This window comes from Argopecten irradians, chromosome 2 (genome assembly GCF_041381155.1).
Source record: "Argopecten irradians isolate NY chromosome 2, Ai_NY, whole genome shotgun sequence".
Classification (NCBI taxonomy): domain Eukaryota; kingdom Metazoa; phylum Mollusca; class Bivalvia; order Pectinida; family Pectinidae; genus Argopecten; species Argopecten irradians.
The window spans coordinates 62,879,666-62,903,212 of NC_091135.1; the positions used below are offsets into that span (position 1 = coordinate 62,879,666).

Genomic DNA, 23,547 nt, shown 5'->3' on the forward strand with positions numbered 1-23,547 from the left:
ATGGCTGCCTGGCAGCAATCTTGTTGACCGATCCGTCCCAAAATACAATATGCACAACTAGGTCCCTATGGGAACCTACATATAAAATTTGAGACAGATCCCTTCAATACTATCTGAGAAATAGGGATATCAAACTTTAACTATCAAAATCCAATATGGCCGCCTGGCGGCCATCTTGATTTTCCTATTAGCCTCAAAATCTGTATAGCACAACTAGGGACCAAGGGTAACCTCCATGTCAAGTTTGAACAAAATCCCTTCAGTAGTTCTCAAGAAATATTGATAACAAACTTCAACTGCCAAAATCAAAGATGGCTGCCTGGCGGCCATCTTGTTTTTCCTATCAGCCTCAAAATCTGTATGGCACAACTAGGGACCAAGGGTAACCTCCATGTGAAGTTTGAACAAAATCCCTTCAGCAGTTCTCAAGAAATATCGATAACAAACTTCAACTGCCAAAATCAAAGATGGCTGCCTGGCGGCCATCTTGTTTTTCCGATCAGCCACAAAATCTGTATGGCACAAATATGGACTAAGGGGACCCTCCATGTGAAGTTTGAACAAAATCCCTGCAGTAGTTTTTAAGAAATAGTGATAACAAGCATTGTTTACGGACGGACGACGGACGACGGACCACGGACGCAGGGCGATTTGAATAGCCCACCATCTTATGATGGTGGGTTAAAAAAACTTGAATAAATTTTGATTAGAAGTTAGTGTAATCCATATTTTTCACTTGTCTTTAAGTGCTGAATTCAGTACCTGTTGCTTATAAATGGTGTTTAAGAAAAAATATTTTTTATTAATTTTGTAGATGTATATTATTGAAAAGCTATAACAAAACTGTTACATAAAACATTACATTGAACAAACATTTGCTTGAATTAGTTAAAGAACAGTAAAATCACCAAATATATCTGGTAAATGAATTTTACATAATAAAACATGTTTTATGGCACATGAAAAAGTAGGTGTTTTTTGGTTTAGGTTTGTTATTTGAGATCATAGATATTTAAAGCATTAAACATTTTAAATGCATTCTTTGTGGGCAAACTAATGAATATGTCTAACAATGTTTATCTTTAACTAAATATGTATATATGTGTATATATAAATCATAAAGCAAAAAATCCATGGGAAGGTATGAACAATGTACATGATTATCAAAAAAAAACAAGAGGCCAATGGCCTCGTAGCACGATGGTTCAGTTAATTAATGTTCAATGATTGGTTTTTTTACTAATATTCTTGATTATCATTCATATGCACTGTTTAAACTAATAATTAATTAGGAGAATTCAAATGACCACTGATATTTAATTGTTATCAATGTTGGTATTAAAACAATCATTAAATTCTTTCAAGACAGATGTCATTCATCAAATGTTAAGTTATATATAGATCAACAGTTTTTATAAAAATACTGATTTGTGCAGAAAAGGTTTTTTTTTCTGAGCAGGATTTTAGTGTAATCGTATGCAGAAGCAGCATCTTCTTAGGAAAAATATTGTTGGGACCAATTCAAATAGCATCAACTTAACTTTAATATTAGAAAAATTTAATAAAATTCAAAATTTAACAAAGCTTTTTATTCAAATTTATCAGCATCCTGTATGATTGCTTATGGATATCACACATGTACAACTATGTATAATCAAAGTGTTAAGTTGACTAGACTTTTAAAAGATACCTGCTGGAGGAGGGCTTAATTCATTATAGGTGACAAAAAAATCAAAGATGTTTGGCTGTCCTGGTTATAAGAGGTAAACTGAATTTGCTTCAATACGTTGAAATTTATTACTTATCTTTTATCTCATTTTCTTCAACACAATATAAATTTCACAATTAAGATAACAAAGCACAAGCTTAAGTTGTATTGGCTGGGTTTCAGCACAATGGAATGTGTACTACGGGTCAACAAATTGACATTGGCAGCTACAGTCGAGCCTTTCCCAAGGACTTGATAACAAAATACATTAATTAACTCTCATTGTTTTTCCCTTTAACAATAAATGGTATATGTAACACATTTACACACACATATAGGCCTATAAACAGCATCTAGATGAAACTAGGGCACCTGACTTGTGACACTGTCCAGGGAATATAGATTATCCAACACAGGTAATTATGATGTCATGACACTTTGAGTAACATATTTAAGAATAGAAAAATAATGAATATTTCTTAATTGCCTTAATCTTTTCTTAAACTATATTTCTTTTGTATGAAGTGGTACCGTCGGCCATATAATTTCCCATAATGCATTGTGTTTCTCATTTAAATATTACTATAGACAAAGAGGTAATGAAATATTATTTAATTCCTCAAAAATACAGTTTAAGTCTGTTTGTCGCCAAGTTTTATCAGTTCCGTCCTTATCTATAACTACATGTCTCTGCCAAATTTCATTGCTGTTAATGGTGTATAACTTGAGATATCCTGTTCACAAGGTGATTTTCAAAACTAGGGGGTATGCTATAAGCTACGATGGAGCTACGCTCCAAAAAAAAAAAAAAAAAGGAAAAAAATCTTTCTGCCTTCAGAGGCGTCTTAAGGCGTATGATAGTAAGATATCTATATATTCCTGGTTATACTAATTTAGGTAGGCAATGTTGATTGAAAGATGGATATAGTCCAGATTGTATTAACAAAGGATCTACACTTTCCAGCCAGTAAGAAGCTTTGGTATACAGGTATATTTATGTGATCTACATGTACAGATACACTTCACTCCGATCACTCTGTAACTGTCATGTCTATCTTGAATGTTATAAATGTATGTGTCGAGGTAAATATGCATTTCTTTGCCTATGATTTGTGTCTTTGTAAGATGCTTTAATTCCTATGCTATGCTTTAATGAACAATACAAATTTGATGGAAATGTCCAATGTAGACACATGATGACTATGTTCATAAATAGTTGATGTCAGGACTACAAATTAGTGCTAATCAGTCTATAAGGAATGGTGTATCTAGACAGGAGAGTCCCACCATCAGGCCTCCCTCATTTGTCCCCACGGTCTTTGTCCGCACCAAATGTCCAGCTAAGCTATTGTAGATCTCTGTGTCACTAGACCTGTAATACACAAAAACACTAAGTATACATTAACTGTTCAAAAAAATCATCTGAGTGTGACTCCTTTTTGTCGTGTATTCCTTATCATTAAAATAATTACATAAGATTGACGCTTTCAACCATAGGATTACCTAATAGAGCAATGAAGTATGTCACACTAATAGTAAGGTTAATCACATTTGTCAGCAGGTCTACAAGCCTTATTATTACAAGAGTTATATTACCTACCCTAAATAAACGCCGTATATGCCTATTTCACTGATAACATTTCGAAGGTTGACCTCCAGTCCAAACTTGATCAGATAATTCTTCTGTGGCCACGGCTGGATACGTTCCATTAGGATATATCCTGATCGATCATTGGAATTCATTATTTTGGTAAGGAATGGTTTGATGTCATCCCCATATATATTGTTACCTGTTAAAAGCCAAAGCATATGATTGTAAATAAATAGATGAATAAAGGAATGAATAAACAAATCACAAATTAATTGATAATGAAGATATTGTTTCTAAAAATTGAACCAACACAACTTGACTATTGGCATTATTAAACATATTATTATACCTCATGTTTATAACAGTGTACATTTTTGTATGTACATGGTGACCGCCCATCTCACACGTAGTCATCTTCCATTCCAGTTGTATAACAATTCTTTACCTACCTTCACCCTCTTTGTTTGAGGACTTTAGCTACCTCCACCCTCGCTGTTTGAGGACTTCACCTACCTCCACCCTCGCTGTTTGAGGACTTCACCTACCTCCACCCTCCCTGTTAGAGGACTTAACCTACCTCCACACTCCCTGTTTGAGGACTTTACCAACCTCCACCCTCTCTGTTTGTGAACTTTACCTACCTCCACCCTCCCTGTTAGGTTTGAGGACTTAACCAACCTCCACCCTCCCTGTTTGTGAACTTTACCTACCTCCACCCTCCCTGTTTGAGGACTTTACCTACCTCCACCCTCCCTGTTAGGTTTGAGGACTTAACCAACCTCCACCCTCTCTGTTTGTGAACTTTACCTACCTCCACCCTCCCTGTTAGGTTTGAGGACTTAACCAACCTCCACCCTCTCTGTTTGAGGACTTTACCTACCTCCACCCTCCCTGTTTGAGGACTTTACCTACCTCCACCCTCCCTGTTAGGTTTGAGGACTTAACCAACCTCCACCCTCTCTGTTTGTGAACTTTACCTACCTCCACCCTCCCTGTTAGGTTTGAGGACTTAACCAACCTCCACCCTCTCTGTTTGTGAACTTTACCTACCTCCACCCTCCCTGTTTGAGGACTTTACCTACCTCCACCCTCCCTGTTAGGTTTGAGGACTTAACCAACCTCCACCCTCCCTGTTAGGTTTGAGGACTTAACCAACCTCCACCCTCCCTGTTTGTGAACTTTACCTACCTCCACCCTCCCTGTTAGGTTTGAGGACTTAACCAACCTCCACCCTCTCTGTTTGTGAACTTTACCTACCTCCAACCTCCCTGTTTGAGGACTTTACCTACCTCCATCCTCCCTGTTTGAGGACTTTACCTACCTCCACCCTCCCTGTTAGGTTTGAGGACAAACTGGTGTGGATTGTCAAAGGCTTTCTGTATAGCATCATCTCCATCTTTACCCTACAATGTACAAGTCATCATATACCTGGTGTGTATTTTTTCTCTCAAAAAGCATAGTGATATTTTTTCTTCATTTCTTTTCTTTCAAGAAAAATGAAAGAAAAATTTTATCTTTGTTATAATGATTTTTCTATATTATTGAATATGACTGAACATTATATATGATAAAATGTCTATATGCATAATTGTTTAAGCAAAAAAAATCAGAAATATTTTAGAATGTTAAAAATGTTATAATGCTTAATAAACCTAGTCTCAAAAGTAAAACTATTTTGGATAATAATATAAAAATGGTAATAATACACTGAGAAACAAAGACTTACCAAATCCAGACTGTACTGATAGGCAAATGTCTCTCTGATAGACAATGCTATATCTACATCGTCAATAAACCTCTCCACAGCTCCTGGCCGACAAAGCTCCTGCTGGACTTTCTTCGTCCCAGCCAACTGGTACTGGACACTGGGACACTTAATCGCTTTAGATCGCTCGATCATCAACCGAGTGTCCCAGTCCTATAGTCAGAGAGTTATAGGAAGGTAGTGATTGTGTGACATATACAAATATTCATATGTTAGCTAATCATACAATGATACACGTATATACAATCTTACTAATTATACAATGATACACGTATATACAGTCTTACTAATTATACAATGATACACGTATATACAATCTTACTAATTATACAATGATACATGTATATACAGTCTTACTAATTATACAATGATACACGTATATACAGTCTTACTAATTATACAATGATACACGTATATACAGTCTTACTAATTATACAATGATACACGTATATACAGTCTTACTAATTATACAATGATACACGTATATACAGTCTTACTAATTATACAATGATAATACAGTCTTACTAATTATACAATGATACACGTATATACAGTCTTACTAATTATACAATGATACATGTAATACAGTCTTACTAATTATACAATGATAACGTATATACAGTCTTACTAATTACAAGATACTATATACAGTCTTACTAATTATACAAGATACATATATACAGTCTTACTAATTATACAATGATACACGTATATACAGTCTTACTAATACACGTATATACAGTCTTACTAATTATACAATGATACACTTATATACAGTCTTACTAATACATGTATATACAGTCTTACTAATTATACAAGTAATATGTATTACTAGTTTACCTTTCTGTTGAAATTGTTTGAACAAACTGTGTTTGAATGTTCAGTAAAGGACATATAAGGTAAAGTTCATTAAAGGACACACAAGGTAAAGTTCATTAAAGGACATATAAGGTAAAGTTCATTAAAGGACATATAAGGTAATATTCATTAAAGGGCATATAAGGTAAAGTTCATTAAAGGACATATAAGGTAAAGTTCAGTAAAGGACAAATAAGGTAAAGTTCATTAAAGGACATATAAGGTAAAGTTCAGTAAAGGACATATAAGGTAAAGTTTATTAAAGGACATATAAGGTAAAGTTCATTAAAGGGCATATAAGGTAAAGTTCATTAAAGGGCATTTAAGGTAAAGTTCATTAAAGACATATAAGGTAAAGTTCAGTAATGGCCATATAAGGTAAAGTTCAGTAAAGGCCATATAAGGTAAAGTTCACTAAAGGCCATATAAGGTAAAGTTCAGTAAAGGACATATAAGGTAAAGTTCAGTAAAGGACATATAAGTTAAAGTTCATTAAAGGACATATAAGGTAAAGTTCAGTAAAGGACATATAAGGTAAAGTTCATTAAAGGGCATATAAGGTAAAGTTGAATGTTCCTGAAGAAAAACCACCAACCAATGGTCAGTATTTGTAATGTGTGTCAAGCATCATTCTTAGGACCTATGGTTTAGTATATAATAATAAATAAATGAGCTACAGTGCTTCATACAACATGTATATCATATACCTTATCAGAACTGTAGTCTTCAGGAGTATACCCAGTCCGGAAATATACAACAGCCACCTCACATCCATCTCTAAACACAAACATACTACCTGTAAACACTGTAAAACTATTTAATTTCACAAGCCCAACAACCTTTTCACAGCAGTTTAATTTCGCAATTTATAATCATATTATCCTATTCCTAAATATTCCTAAATAAACATTTTTGTGGCAAATTGATTTTTCACAATTCCTTATTGATCCCAAAAGACACAAAAAGAAGTAGGATTTTACAGTGTAAAAAATAAGTCAATAAAAACACAGTTAGATTCTTAGCTAATATATTTCCTGACTTAGCAATATGTATCACAACAACAGTCATAATCAAGATGAATTTGTCCTTTTACTTACATAACTAATGCTTTGTCACTGATTCGTTTTGTAGCTCTCTCTGTCATTTCTTTTAAGGTGACATATTTAACAGGAACAGTTCTGTCACATGAAAACATTTCGGTATCCAGTCTTCGCTGGTCCAGGGTATTTCTCTCCGGATTGGACACCAGAAACAAAACACATGCTCTGGAATAGACATTATTTTGTTTACATATAATGGTACAACACCATCGACTACAAGTACCTTCCCATTGTTGTACAATCTACTGACTGATGGAATATAAAATGAAGGGAAAAGTAACCTTGATTGTCAGTGATCAATCATCATGTGCATTGTTATCATTTTTAATGGTTTCTGTCAGCTGATAACTTATCTAATAAAAGTGAGAAAGGAAGAACATCACTGGTAGATCAAGATACTATTTATATTCTTTCCTCTGACTGACTGCCATTTTAAATGAGAAAAATTGATAGCCATCTACTTAAATCAGTGTTTTGAACATATGATCTATTAAACAATTAAGCTTATAAACTGAACTGCACATATACACTGCTACCAATGTATTTCCTCAACCTTGAATTAAGATCAAACAAGCTACAGGTATATACACACTTTTTGTTTCCATATGCTTTCCATCCCTCGACCAATCCTTTGGCAAGCCCAAGGGCTGCATTATTTTGTGGAACCTGGAATAATATCAATATCTCATCAATATAGAGTACCTGGGTAAGACACAAATTAGCTTCAATATACTTAATTAACTAATGAGCTGATTAACTGATATGAGCTGAATATAAATGTGAGATGTTTCTTTACTAAAATATTAAGTAATATTTACTAATGTAATTACTAATGTAGAACAGATGTTGATTTGTCAGCTTGAAAATTAAATTAAAATCAATTAAAATTTGCTGGTATTATTTTTAGAATCTGTAATAGATGGATTAGGATTTTTAATATCTATTAATTATATTAACTACTTAATGGAATACATCACTATAGATTCTGGAAAAGAATTTGCTCAAAAATTTAACTTACTTGAGAATCCTCAAACTGTTTACCAGCAAGTGTCAGTGAATAACTGAAAACATTGATGAATATGATATCATTTAGTACGGAATATTAAAATGCTTGGTGACATCATCATTCATTGTATTCATACATGCTGGTGGTTACCTAATTAAACATCATTTAATAAAATTAATCCTTGTCTTTTCCATTTTCCAAGATAATATTAAAACACCTACCGATGTACATCATACAGGGGAGATACCAGACCAGCAAAACTAGATGCTATCATGTTAAACTCAATCTGTTTCATCTGTATGTTTTCTGCAACTGAAGCTGGAGATGTCAGGTCAATTGATGCTCCCTTCTTCACATCCATCATAAAGTCATTACGGAATAGGCCGAGACTGATAGGCTTTAATAAAACAGAAAATATGATCCCTACAGCAAGACAATGGTGTAATGTTACAACCGACAAGGGTAGAAATTCCTTCTTATTTAAGTAATCTACTTCCTCCAAGAGTAGGGGAGCGTAATACGTACAATGTCAGAAATAATCAAGATTACACCGTCCAAAATTATAGATTATCCATTTCTTATGAATCTTTTTTTCTGTCTACTATTAGGTTATGGAATAATTTACCAATCGATGTCAGAGAGCAACCATCTATCAATTGTTTTAAATCTAAAATTCAACACAACCTTGACACATTACATTTTTTTGTACAGTACCTTTATTTTATATAGTAGGAAACCTTTATTTTATATAGTACGAAACAGAAAGTTAAATGTTTTACATGCAAGGTTGCGACATGCTTGTAGCAGTTTAAAATATGATTTGTTTCGAGTTAATATAATCAATGACCCATCATGTGAATGTGGAAATGAAAGTGAAAATGTTATGCATTATTTTTTAGAATGTATATTATATAGAAGACAACATTTCTCAATATTGTAATGTCATAATTAATGTTATTCTTTGTGGTTCTCCAAACCTGTCAGACGAGCAAAATGGATATATTTATAAATCCGTACAGACCTATATAAAAAACAGTAATCGGTTCTAAGGTCGGTTAAGAATATTTCACTTCAACAGACTTAACCCCCGCCCCTCCCCTTCCCCACCTTCTTTTTTGTTATTCTGTTTTTCTTCCAGGCTTTTCAACTCTCCTCTTCTAAACAAATATCTAACTCTAGAAAATCTAATTGGTTATAGTGTATATTATTGTAGATCTGTATATATACAATGTAATTCTGGGAGAAGGCGTTTCTAAGTTGAGATACCCTATTGTTATGTTGAACAATAAACATATGTATATATCAAACCTACAGGGGTAAAATTGTAATTTGTTTCAGTTTTAACAGTGTTTCCATTGTTCATTGTAGGGTTGGTTTTTTTTTTGTCATTTAAGCAATGAACAGCTTTCACTTGGCAATTATGGAATGAATACCAACTGATAACAATGATATTTAATGAACTTAGCGTTTCAAATTGAATTTGCCATTGTGCAATTGGCATTCGATCCTCCCATAACTGCATGTATCAACTATAGGCAGCTGGCTCAATGCTTATATATATATATTTACATTTTGTAACATTATTTTTAAGAATATCTCAAAAGAATGCACGCTTGATAAATAAACATGTCATTGTCACCTAAGTACAGTCATGCACTGAACAACACCAACTGCTCTAGGTAAAAGTATTTGGTAACTAATTGGTTAAAGACATAGCATTGGTTTGATGCCACCAACAACAAGGTTATGTCTCAATTAGGACATCACCATCAACAACAAGGTTATGTCTCACTTAGGACATCACCATCAACAACAAGGTTATGTCTCAATAAGGACATCACCATCAACAACAAGGTTATGTCTCAATTAGGACATCACCATCAACAACAAGGTTATGTCTCAATTAGGATGTCACCATCAACAACAAGGTTATGTCTCAATAAGGATGTCACCATCAACAACAAGGTTATGTCTCAATTAGGACATCACCATCAACAACAAGGTTATGTCTCAATTAGGACATCACCATCAACAACAAAGTTATGTCTCAATTAGGATGTCACCATCAACAACAAAGTTATGTCTCAATTAGGATGTCACCATCAACAACAAGGTTATGTCTCAATTAGGATGTCACCATCAACAACAAGGTTATGTCTCAATAAGGATGTCACCATCAACAACAAGGTTATGTCTCAATTAGGACATCACCATCAACAACAAGGTTATGTCTCAATAAGGATGTCACCATCAACAACAAGGTTATGTCTCAATAAGGACATCACCATCAACAACAAGGTTATGTCTCAATTAGGACATCACCATCAACAACAAGTTATGTCTCAATTAGGATGTCACCATCAACAACAAGGTTATGTCTCAATAAGGAGTCACCATCAACAACAAGGTTATGTCTCAATAAGGACATCACCATCAACAACAAAGTTATGTCTCAATTAGGACATCACCATCAACAACAAGGTTATGTCTCAATAAGGACATCACCATCAACAACAAAGTTATGTCTCAATAAGGATATCACAATCAACAACAAAGTTATGTCTCAATTAGGACATCACCATCAACAACAAGGTTATGTCTCAATTAGGACATCACCATCAACAACAAGGTTATGTCTCAATAAGGACATCACCATCAACAACAAGGTTATGTCTCAATTAGGACATCACCATCAACAACAAGGTTATGTCTCAATAAGGACATCACCATCAACAACAAGGTTATGTCTCAATTAGGACATCACCATCAACAACAAGGTTATGTCTCAATAAGGACATCACCATCAACAACAAGGTTATGTCTCAATTAGGATGTCACCATCAGCAACAAGGTTATGTCTCAATAAGGACATCACCATCAACAACAAGGTTATGTCTCAATAAGGACATCACCATCAACAACAAGGTTATGTCTCAATAAGGACATCACCATCAACAACAAGGTTATGTCTCAATTAGGACATCACCATCAACAACAAGGTTATGTCTCAATTAGGACATCACCATCAACAACAAGGTTATGTCTCAATAAGGACATCACCATCAACAAACAACAAAGTTATGTCTCAATAAGGACATCACCATCAACAACAACAAGGTTATGTCTCAATTAGGATGTCACCATCAACAACAAGGTTATGTCTCAATAAGGACATCACCATCAACAACAAGGTTATGTCTCAATAAGGACATCACCATCAACAACAAGGTTATGTCTCAATAAGGACATCACCATCAACAACAAGGTTATGTCTCAATTAGGACATCACCATCAACAACAAGGTTATGTCTCAATTAGGACATCACCATCAACAACAAGGTTATGTCTCAATAAGGACATCACCATCAACAACAAGGTTATGTCACAATTAGGACATCACCATCAACAACAAGGTTATCACATCAACAAAAGGTTATGTCTCAATAGGATGTCACCATCAACAACAAGGTTATTCACAATTAGGATGTCACCATCAACAACAAGGTTATGTCTCAATAAGGACATCACCATCAACAACAAGGTTATGTCTCAATAAGGACATCACCATCAACAACAAGGTTATGTCTCAATAAGGACATCACTATCAACAACAAGGTTATGTCTCAATTAGGATGTCACCATCAACAACAAGGTTATGTCTCAATTAGGATATCACCATCAACAACAAGGTTATGTCTCAATAAGGACATCACCATCAACAACAAGGTTATGTCTCAATTAGGACATCACCATCAACAACAAGGTTATGTCTCAATAAGGACATCACTATCAACAACAAGGTTATGTCTCAATTAGGATGTCACCATCAGCAACAAAGTTATGTCTCAATAAGGACATCACATCAACAACAAGGTTATGTCTCAATAAGGATGTCACCATCACAACAAGGTTATGTCTCAATAGGATATCACCATCAACAACAAAGTTATGTCTCAATAAGGACATCACCATCAACAACAAAGTTATGTCTCAATTAAGGACATCACCATCAAACAACAAAGTTATGTCTCAATAAGGACATCACCATCAACAACAAGGTTATGTCTCAATAAGGACATCACCATCAACAACAAGGTTATGTCTCAATTAGGACATCACCATCAACAACAAAGTTATGTCTCAATTAGGACATCACCATCAACAACAAGGTTATGTCTCAATTAGGATGTCACCATCAACAACAAAGTTATGTCTCAATTAGGACATCACCATCAACAACAAAGTTATGTCTCAAAGGACATCACCATCAACAACAAGGTTATGTCTCAATTAGGATGTCACCATCAACAACAAGGTTATGTCTCAATTAGGATGTCACCATCAACAACAAGGTTATGTCTCAATTAGGATGTCACCATCAACAACAAAGTTATGTCTCAATTAGGACATCACCATCAACAACAAAGTTATGTCTCAATTAGGACATCACCATCAACAACAAGGTTATGTCTCAATAAGGACATCACCATCAACAACAAAGTTATGTCTCAATTAGGATGTCACCATCAACAACAAAGTTATGTCTCAATTAGGATGTCACCATCAACAACAAGGTTATGTCTCAATAAGGATGTCACCATCAACAACAAGATTGTGTCTCAATTAGGATGTCACCATCAACAACAAGATTATGTCTCAATTAGGATGTCACCATCAACAACAAGATTATGTCTCAATTAGGATGTCACCATCAACAACAAGATTATGTCTCAATTAGGATGTCACCATCAACAACAAGGTTATGTCTCAATAAGGACATCACCATCAACAACAAGGTTATGTCTCAATAAGGACATCACCATCAACAACAAGGTTATGTCTCAATAAGGACATCACCATCAACAACAAGGTTATGTCTCAATTAGGACATCACCATCAACAACAAAGTTATGTCTCAATTAGGATATCACCATCAACAACAAGGTTATATCTCAATTAGGACATCACCATCAACAACAAAGTTATGTCTCAATTAGGATGTCACCATCAGCAGCAAGGTTATTTCTCAATTAGGACATCATCAGGTCTGGCTGCTGTTAAAGTCTAAAAAATTTTTTTTTTTTTTGTATTTTGTAAATTAAACACTCCTAAAATATAATATAGAAAAAAATTCCTATTTTATTATTTTTCTTGTCATTATAACAAATTACCTGAGGTATTCCTTCCTCCGTCACTACTTGTAAAATATCCCATAAACGCTTATTGAAGTCATCCACCTTAACAACACTGGAAAATAAGTAATGTATTCATCATTAAAACATGGCTGTGATTTCATCTTTTGTTGTCCCCAGTACTTTATTTAGACTATTGTTCAAGTACTTGTTCTGTCTGTAGATTAGTACACCTTTCACTGTACATTAGTTTACCTGTAGCTGTAGATTAGTTTCAACTAATCTACAGTTCCAGGTAAACTAATGTACAATGAAAGGTAGAGAGTGACACTACATACAGCATTGTAAAATTGGAGAGATAAATAAAAAAATAAATGTAATCAAATTCAACTTAAATGTAATAGAAAACTTCAATAATACATATTTTTACATATATTTTCTGTTTTATATATTGATTCCTGGACATCGGCATAAATCCAATCACATCAACCACAACGCATAAAATTACTCCTTGTGTTGAAAATCAAGACTCTTTAGTATTTCGACAGCACAGGCATACAATGATGTTTTAATTTTAGATAGATATGTGTACTTTCTTTCTTTGAAAATTGAATGAATGCTTTCGGTATATTTCCCAATAATTTCACTGTTAATTGCTTCATTTCTTGAATACATACACGTAACAAATAAATCAACGTTTCCCAAATTGAATAATTTCGGTATAATTCCTTATCCAAGAATCACACAAAGCCTACTGAACAAATTTGAAATTTTAAGCTTTCTTTCCATCACTTTGACGTTTTCACAGAATTTCAATGTAGTTTCCTTTAGAATCCCCTAAATCTTGATATTTTGTTTTAGGACCAATCATATTCTTCATTTCATAACGTAGAGCGGTATATTCAAAATTAATACATTTCCATGATAATCCTCCATATCTTGTGAATTTTCGACAAGTTATATCCAAGTAAATGGTCTGCCTCTGACATAAAGAGCAGTTAAATTAAAATATCACAAAATAAACTCTCTTATTGGAAATTTGATAATCATTTTAGATAGTTTGACTTCGTAAAGATCAGATCTGCACTGTCTGCCATGTTGCCTCTTGTACTGCTCCACTCAGAATGAAGAAAACTCAAACTCACAAAAAATCTATGGTAATAACATTGGTATGGAATTTTATGAAAAATTCATGCAATGCATGCACGACTAGAGAATACATTTATTACAACAGTTACTGTGCTGACATGTTCAGTGTTAAAGATGGTTGAAGGCCTTACCTGTAGCTGTAGATTAGTTATACGATAGCCATAGTTAGCATTGTACATCAGAGTGCCATGTTTTAAGTAAGAGAAACACCTCAAACTGTAGATTAGTTACACAATAGCCATAGTTAGCATTGTACATCAGAGTGCCATGTTTTAAGTAAGAGAAACACCTCAAACTGTAGATTAGTGTTTCTCCTATACATAATGCTGTTGCACAACTGAACAAGACAAGAAAAACAAGCAAATTCGTGGAATTTATATCCCCCGCTTTCGTTAATCAAAGTCTCATATAAACTCCGCCAAATAGGGTCTGATGAAAGTGGCAGCACTTGGCACATTTAACAATGTGACAAAGTTACAAAAAATTGCTCAAGATTTGTGGCAGTTATTGCATGGAAACCAAGCATTATAGACAGACGGATGGACAGACGGACAGACCGAAATTAATATCCCCTGTTTCGGTGAAAGCGGGGATAAGTATAGATACAAGCCTTAGGTAAGTGTCACACATGTGGACAATAGCTACAGGTGACGTCAAAATCATGGCCATGCCAGGACATTTATATTGTGTGGTTTAATACTGAATGGCGACCTTAAGTATTCAATCAGATTGAAAGCATCCAAAACCAGTCAATGATTTTTGAAACATGAGTTAAAAAAAACCAAAAACATTTCAGATCTTTGAAGTACATGTATATCAAAGTATTTCTATAACATTGAAATAAACTCACAAACATGTAACAGTAAAACTTACTTGGTTAAACAGTTCTGTAGAAATTCTGTATCATATGCAACCATGTGCATCAGTTTGTTAAAATGTTTCTGTGTGGCCTTCACCTTTTCTAGGGCTGCTCGTGGGACCAGAGAAGGGAAAAGGGCAAACGGAGCATACTGGACTTTTTCTGAACTGCCTGGTAGTTCCTCCGTCCGCATCACAATACCTGTATGCACAAAATGGCAAAGGATATAATTAAATATTTACTGGGATCTGACCTATGAACCATGACCCCATGACCTGACCCTAAACCATGACATTTTGATTTCTAAATTTCTTTGCTATCTAGTAATGTTTTTTATGTGTTTCTTTTCCATTGTAGAATCATTTAAATTCTTAAATAATATTTTGATTGTCTAAGATTTATTATAGATTAAACTTTTTTTAGTTATCTCATTTAAAGGGACAATTCAGTCTAAGAGAAAATTTAAATTTGTTCATATATCAGAAAAACCCCAGTTCTAATGGAAATTAGATCAGTCGGTTTTACTGTGATGTGCCAGAAAAGCCCATGGTGGTGAAATGCATGTGAAATGTTCAAACTCGCTCCCTGTCCGCCATTACACATTGTGGTCGAACTTCTTGTATGCCTAACCCTGTCCCTTGCTCGTAGAGTAATGCTACTTTTGTCTAGAACTGCTCAAATCGCTCTGACAGTAGTGTGTTATACGTACCTTCATGGTCTCACCTTATTAGGTGAATTGTTTTGCCTAAAAAATATTTTAGCACCTCCACAGTGGTTATGTTGTTTATTTGTTTCACGTGCGTGACTTTGGCTTGGATATGGGTACAGCGTACATATTGTACCTGCTTAATCGTATTGATCAATGATTTGTAATTACTGCGGTATCAATTAAAATACTAAACAATGAAGTGGCAATTGTCAATATTTTATGTTATATGTTTCATAAGAAATGTAGAACAATACATTTATGCCATATTTTGCTTCTTGGTTATGTAAAAGAATTTGCCTGAGTGAATTGTCCCTTTAACTGTATGAATATAACTATACATTATACATTGTATACAATGTATATATGTTTGTTACTATAGCTTAAATGCTACATAATCATTGGCCTATAACCAATATGCTAAACAAGCCATTAAGACAAACGAAGCAAGTAACTTAACATATTAAATAAGCAATAATACCAACAGATGTATGCATCATTGCCTATGGTATACAGATCTAGTGTAGCAGATGTTAGTTACTAATAAGGACATGTAATGGGATGATTTGTAATATAAATTCTGTGTAACAAGAGGTTACTACTAGCTTCAATCAATAACACTGAACTGTTTACACTTACCATGTAATATTGCATGCTCCTTCGTTTTCTTGGCTATTTCTTGAATTTTCTTTTCACTAAGAGAAATGGTATCCAGGACTGTAGCCATATTGTAAGATTTTAGACAAATTCTGAGGTTATTTTATAACTGAAATAAAGATATGGAAGAACAATGCTAATAGAACAAGATCTAACACTCCAAGAACATAAGGTACAAAATTTGAAACAGTCAGTTTTTTGGGTTTTTTTTTGCATAATTATGGTACTTTTCACTTTAAAAATTTAGAATATGATTTAAACTACATATTGAAACTGATTCCAGGCAAATAGAACCTATAAGCAGTTAAATTGTGAACAATGAAAGGATGTGGCGGCCATCTTGGATGCTGGTTGGAAAAAATGAAACCGGTTGACCTATCTGCATGTCACCAAAATCGACCTTGCAAAATTTCATGGCGATTCGACTTTTCAAGAATCATATGTAGCAGGACTGGACTGCAGGGTCGATTATTGGTGGCCAGATTAAGCTCAGTCGGTAGAGCACTCGGCTAGTGTTCGGAGGGTCCCGGGTTCGAATCCCGGTCTGGCCTCTACATTTTCTCCTCTCCTGTTACAGAATTGGCGCCCAACTAAATAATTTAACCCACGGTGGTGGTGTTTGGAAGGGTCTTGTATGTCTTCGAGGGCGAAGACTTCAAGAAAGGAGGGAGGACTGTAGCGGGATTGGACTGGGTCGATCATCGGTGACAATGTAGCTCAGTCGGTAGAGCACTCGGCTAGTGTTCGGAGGGTCCCGGGTTTGAATCCTGGTCTGGCCGCTACATTTTCTCCCTCCTGTTACAGATATATATATTAGCGAGGTATCAATTAAAAGCACTGTTATAACATGACTGCTGTTCTACAGGACTCATATTGCTTGAGAAATTGACACCAGATTGAATATTGAAAATGTAATATTGTGTCATTTACACTATGGTTAATTCATATGTAACATGCTACATACACGTAGCCTCTTAATCAAAAACCAAGTGATACATGTACAGTTGGTAGTAGACTAAAGGTTACACCCTTGTGCACACGGAGTGCACTACGTTTAGACTACAGGTAGACACGGAGTGCACGAGGTTTAGACTACAGGTAGACACGGAGTGCACGAGGTTTAGACTACAGGTAGACACGGAGTGCACAAGATTTAGACTACAGGTAGACACGGAGTGCACTACGTGTGAACATGGTGTCCACTACAGGTGGACATCGTGTCCAGGTACATTGAGACCTAGACAGACAAGGTGATGTGTTGCAGTTAGGGATCGGGGAAGATTAAGTTCTTCAATTTTCTGATGTGCTTTTGAGACACCTTTTCATAATAAGCTATCAGTAATACAATCATATACCAGTAATATATAGCTTTTAAACAAAAAGATTTGGTGCCTATCAATCAGTTGTCTAGCGATACCCTTGTAGATTGTCTTTCATTAAAATATATACACTTTTATAATATTTTTCTTGCTATCTTAAGTTCTAAAAGTATTGTACGTAAAAATAGCTTAATTACATATTCTTTATTAAAAACTGAACGACTTTAAAAGGTCATGCAGAATTAAATCCACTTCAAACTATATGACGTCCTCCACTAATTGGTGGCTAGTCTACCTACAAGTACCCAATTCAGCTTGTTTTGATTCTTAATTACCGGTACACACAATAAGTTTATGGTCCAATAATTATAACTTGTCAAACATACAGGTAAGCCACAGTATCCAGCTATACAGGTGCCTCAAGGTGACCATCGATAGATGGCCAGAGGGCAGAATCGTTGCCTTCTGTGTTTGCACGGCTTTATGAGAATGGGGGCAGTATCTTTATATAATATGTAATTTTAGAATTGTTTCTATGGAAGTTTCTTAAGACAAACAAATATACTTTACCGTTTAAAATCATATAGGTTCATGAGTTTGAAACACATAGTACCATTCTTACTAGATACATGTACATGCTTGTTGTAGAGCCTGGGTAAACATGTACACCGTTTCCCGGGGAAGGGGGGGGGGCAAAAACATATAGTAAGTGATGCTGAATACACCTCAATTATTGTCATGACAGGCAGCCGTGAAGTGGAGCTGACGGGAGCTGTACAATGCGTAAATCATGCATGTCTGTCACAACCTTGAATTTACCAATAATACATGTATATATTATAATCAAAATTAATTTAGATTAGGTACTTATTCAACATTGTAATATGGTATTTTATATACATAGTCATGATACTAAGTAATCAGGTTTCTGATATATGTAAAAAGTCAGTGTAAAAAAAATTAAATTAATGAAAAGATATTGGATGAAATATGATATTCCAATAATCTTGAAATAAATGTTTTAGTTAATTATACACTTGGTATTTAGATTATTTTTAATTTTAATATATAAAGCTTCATTAACAAATAAATTAAAATGCACTACCAGTTAAAACACATATCCCTATTGACTAGCATTGTTGTATAACTGTACGTATTTGTGTGATGAGTACAATGTATGTATGTAGAGAGGCTGCCACCTAAGTACAGCATGCTATAAATGGACCTCCTGGGGTTGGGATAAGGTACTACATGTATACAGGTGTTGTTAGTCTGTACGTGATACACTTGACTGAACATATTGAAGGGTGCCCAAAGAAGGCCCCAGGCCCCTGGCCCCACTCTGACCAAAGTTAGGTAATTTAGATTATCATACCCGTGGTGTGGTTGATGGAACAGTATGAAGTCCAAGTGACCATGGCAACTGCAGTCCTAGCCTAGGGGTCTACCTTTCGAGCAGGCAAATTTAAGTGTACAATATACTACATGTATGGATCATACATTGTTATCATGTAACTCACGCGTTTTGTAAAAGAAGGTCAGAATAGGATATTTTCAAATTATCAAGGTTTATAAAATTAAAATAATTATGACAAATTCAGAATTTAATCAACAACTTTGAATCTACAGTTTAAATGGGTAGAAGTTGGATTTATTTTGATTCTGTCTGTTTGATTTGTTATCAGGCATGTGACCTACATTTTAGCGATCGGTCCTTTGAACAGTGTTGATGCTCACGAGCAGCCACATGCACGATAATAAATTTTTGCTTTCTTAAGCCAGTGCTTACAGGTTCCTCAATCGGTTGACACAATAAAGTGTAATTTCTAATGCCGATTTTTTACGTCTATGGACGATTTCTCATTTTTCCAATGCTTTAATACGCGCCAGGTTCCATGTAGCAAATGTATACGTATTATACATTTGACAGGATTAAAACTATTTCGCGCACCTTGCCGTTTAGAAAACTATATTCCATACATACATAGTTAAACATTTTATGAAGAATTTAATTTGTTTATGTTTATATGTCCTTGCTTTTATTATGCCCATCAATATATTCTTTTTAATCAAAATAATTTGCCGATCAAAATATCTCTTTGGCGACGATTTGCTTACACTAAAAATCTTACTCCACGCAAGGTTCATCACTTTATGCGTACGAAAAAGAATTTCATCTTTAAACTACATATCACTAGCTAAGAAAAATAGTTTTTACTGGGAACTATCCATTGATGAGACATAACCAGTATGTGGTTTACCGTACGCAGTTAATTTGCAACGCAGTTAATTTGCTTTTATAAATTCTAATTAACGTCCTTATTTATAAATTAAATTGTATGATAATATATATATTGATACATTTTACTTTATATGTATCTATTCAAATAAACATTACAGTACGAATGATTTCCAGTAATTAACGGCAATTTTTATGTTGCAATAAATATTATGTATCTGATCGCAATAAATATTTCTATCTGTCAAAGTCCATATAGACTGCAGAATAAATACATTTCTCATATCTCTGTGGCACATCATCTAGTCTGTCTGTGGTCTGGATGTAGTGGACATTTTACCTGGACACGATGTCCACCTGTATTGGACACCGTGTTCACATGTAGTGCCTCCGTGTCTACCTGTAGTCTAAATCTTGTGCACTCCGTGTCTACCTGTAGTCTAAACCTCGTGCACTCCGTGTCTACCTGTAGTCTAAACCTCGTGCACTCCGTTGTCCACTCGTAGTTCACACACCGTGTGCACAATGTGTAACCTTTAGTCTACTACCAACTGTATATTGTAATCCTTTACAGTAATGTAAATCACTATTCTGATGACATTGAATAGAAGTGACTTGACCATGATTACCTGGAGTAGGCCAAAGTAATCATGGATATAAGGATACTGTAGACATACATTGCCTGTGCTTGTTTATTTGCTCATTATAATAGCATGCTAAATATGGAGTTTTAAAATCAGGGAAATTGTCACATCGATGAGAAAATGTCATCAATGAAATTCAGAATTTACTTAGACATTACATCATATTAAATAATAGGACAATTAATTGGAAACGTGGATAACATTATGTAAATATACGTACCTTCATGGTCTCATTATTCAACTCGATGTGTCAATCCCTAACGTGTATATCTACCAGTAAAGTGAAACTAGCTATTTGTTCGGAAGGTCTCGGATTTTTTCTTTCCAATAATATCGATTATCGATACACATTACATATTTTGCCATAAACTGCAAGATTGCAATTTTACAGTAACTTTTGTGAAATTGATATATTTCATTATGATTATATATATATCATATGTCATATGAAAAAAATCATCAACAGTACATCAACTTGAAAGAAATTGATATGTATGAGTTATCTCCCTTACACCCTATAGCTAGGTATGTACATCATGTATACATGTACGTAGTTCGATGAGATTGGGTATTCAAAATATTTCTATAAAATATAATGTATATCAGTCACGTACCCTGTGTTATATCTTATGTTAAAAGAACTCTCCCAAAAAGAAGTATGATCGTTCCAAAGCTGTCTAAAATACATGCAAACTGTACTGTAAGGATATTTATGGCGTGTACAATGCACAGGGGGCCCGCCCCTGTGGTACGAATGTACAAGTATTTTTTTAAAGGATAATAACAATAGCACACACAAGTTAACTTCATGTAGTGCGATCATACTGGAATGACTAGGTTATAAATCATTACATGTAATCACCAATTAGCACTGACAAAATGATATAACTAGAGTTTTTGTTTCTTTTTTTTCGGTTTTTATAAGTGAGGATCGAGATGGTGCATGGGTTTTAGCAGAAATTTAACTATTTAAATCTCTGGTTTTAGATGTCTCTTTAATGTCCTGCATGTAGGAATTATTACACCAAACTAAGACAAAGAAAGGTCATGTAAGAACATAACGACGTTTCCACACTAGTGGCGTAGCGCCCGTGCATGCAAAAAATAATCTTACGAACATTTTTGTACGTAACTTAACGCTGCAGAATATAAATGACGTATAAAAACATGTGATATGACCGACTGTATGTCTAACATAACTTTGTGCACATTTGAAAGACTTATTTAATTTATTAGAATAGTCCATGTATTTCCTGTTACCAAGTTGTTAAATGTGGTAATGTTTGAATCATGTCGGAAGAAAATATTAGATCCCTCCAGCAAATGTGGATTTTGAATCGGCAAACACTTAGGATCACCAAAATAAACAACATCGCATGAAAGTTAGAAATATTCAAAAAACAAATAATTATGTTAAATGATAGCAAAACATCTCAAAAATAGCACTTTCAACGTGTTTTTTTTTTTCATTTTCATTTTCATTTTGGTTCACATCCAGCCCGTTAAAACGCCTGTTAACCCATGATTTCTGAGGTACGAAATAGTTGACTTTTTTTTTTTGTCGAATAAGAAGTTCAGGTTGTGGATTTAGAAAATATTTTTTGTTGTTGATTTTTAGAAAGAAAAAAAATCAGCCATTGCTTACTATTTCATTTTTCACAGCCAAAATCCGTGTTTTTTGCTCGAGCACTGGTCAGGGGAGTCTAGTATAGTACGATTATACAGTGTAGACAATATAAAATCACCACTGTTCTAGTTTTGTGTATTATTTTCGCATGGTTATAAACCTTAATATTGTGATCTTCATTTAACCATTCATATATACGTTTAAAGTTACCAAAGAGGTCAAATATTGTAACAATTTCCCGTCAGCCCACCATACTACCGGGGCTTCGCCCCTGGACCCTGAGCAGGGGGCGGTACTCGGAGCTCCCAAGCATGCAGGTCTTTCCAAACCTAGCTACGCCCGCCTGTTCACCATCGGCACAGTTAACAACTATTTCGTATCGCTGTTCATGTCCTAGCTGTAGCTTACAGGGCAAGAGTTCGCCACAAACTGCTACTAAAATTGTATCAAAATCAACATATGTATTATTCTCCATAGCATTAATTTCAAATATTACCTGCTAAGCTTGAAGTCTTATAGGTGATATACAGTACACATTTACACCGCACCAAGAAAGCGAATATTTGTATTCCAATTACTGAATATAATACATATAAAATTTACATTCCATATTTATTTACATTGAAGCCCGCATGGTGTACATTTAAATGGGTAAACAGATGTTCACCATATTTTAATGAAGATGTCAACACTAAGAATTAATTATAACCCATGCATACATGTATATGGTTGGCTCCACTTCAGTGACCATCAGGTAAAACTAACTGTAGTTGGTTCAAACTAACTGTTTGGTTCATACCACTTCAGCGTCCATCAGGTAAAAACTAACTGTACTTGGTTCATTATCTCTCAATCATCATCTGCCACTGCACCAAAAAAACTAATATTTATTTATTAAATAAATACAGGAAAATATGACCAGAGAATTAAAAAAAAGAAGTCAATAATGATACTTGTGGATTAATTGACACCGAAAAAGTTCAATCTTATTTGTGCCCTTCGTAGGAAGTTAGATTGCGCGGGGTACGCCCATAGTTTTCTTTGTGTATAGTACCGGTTTCTTTTATCCTAATGGAATATCATTATAACCAACTATCTGTTGCCCTATTTTTCTAATAATCGCGAGGATTTCTGAAGTGGTTTAATTATTTTTCTGAAGTGGTAGCTTCGAAGAGAAAATTTTGTCA

The 23,547-nt window shown here is 34.6% G+C and overlaps 1 protein-coding gene and 1 non-coding gene across 2 annotated transcripts; one reads left to right on the forward strand and one right to left on the reverse strand.

Annotated features, from left to right (window-relative positions):
* Window positions 1–1,574: 1,574 nt before the first annotated feature.
* Window positions 1,575–21,015, reverse strand: LOC138316196 (glutathione synthetase-like). The gene is made up of 13 exons (XM_069257772.1): window positions 20,954–21,015; window positions 16,514–16,640; window positions 15,183–15,369; window positions 13,200–13,275; window positions 8,250–8,425; window positions 8,041–8,083; window positions 7,615–7,688; window positions 7,020–7,187; window positions 6,630–6,699; window positions 5,026–5,217; window positions 4,621–4,702; window positions 3,309–3,498; window positions 1,575–3,080 (listed from the first exon to the last, which is right to left on the reverse strand). The coding sequence occupies exons 2-13, from the start codon at window positions 16,599–16,601 to the stop codon at window positions 2,954–2,956; spliced, it is 1,473 nt and encodes a 490-aa protein (XP_069113873.1). The 5' UTR covers window positions 16,602–16,640; window positions 20,954–21,015; the 3' UTR covers window positions 1,575–2,953.
* Window positions 17,008–17,082, forward strand: Trnat-agu (transfer RNA threonine (anticodon AGU)). The gene has a single exon. It is a non-coding gene; the product is annotated as a tRNA-Thr (tRNA).
* Window positions 21,016–23,547: the final 2,532 nt, after the last annotated feature.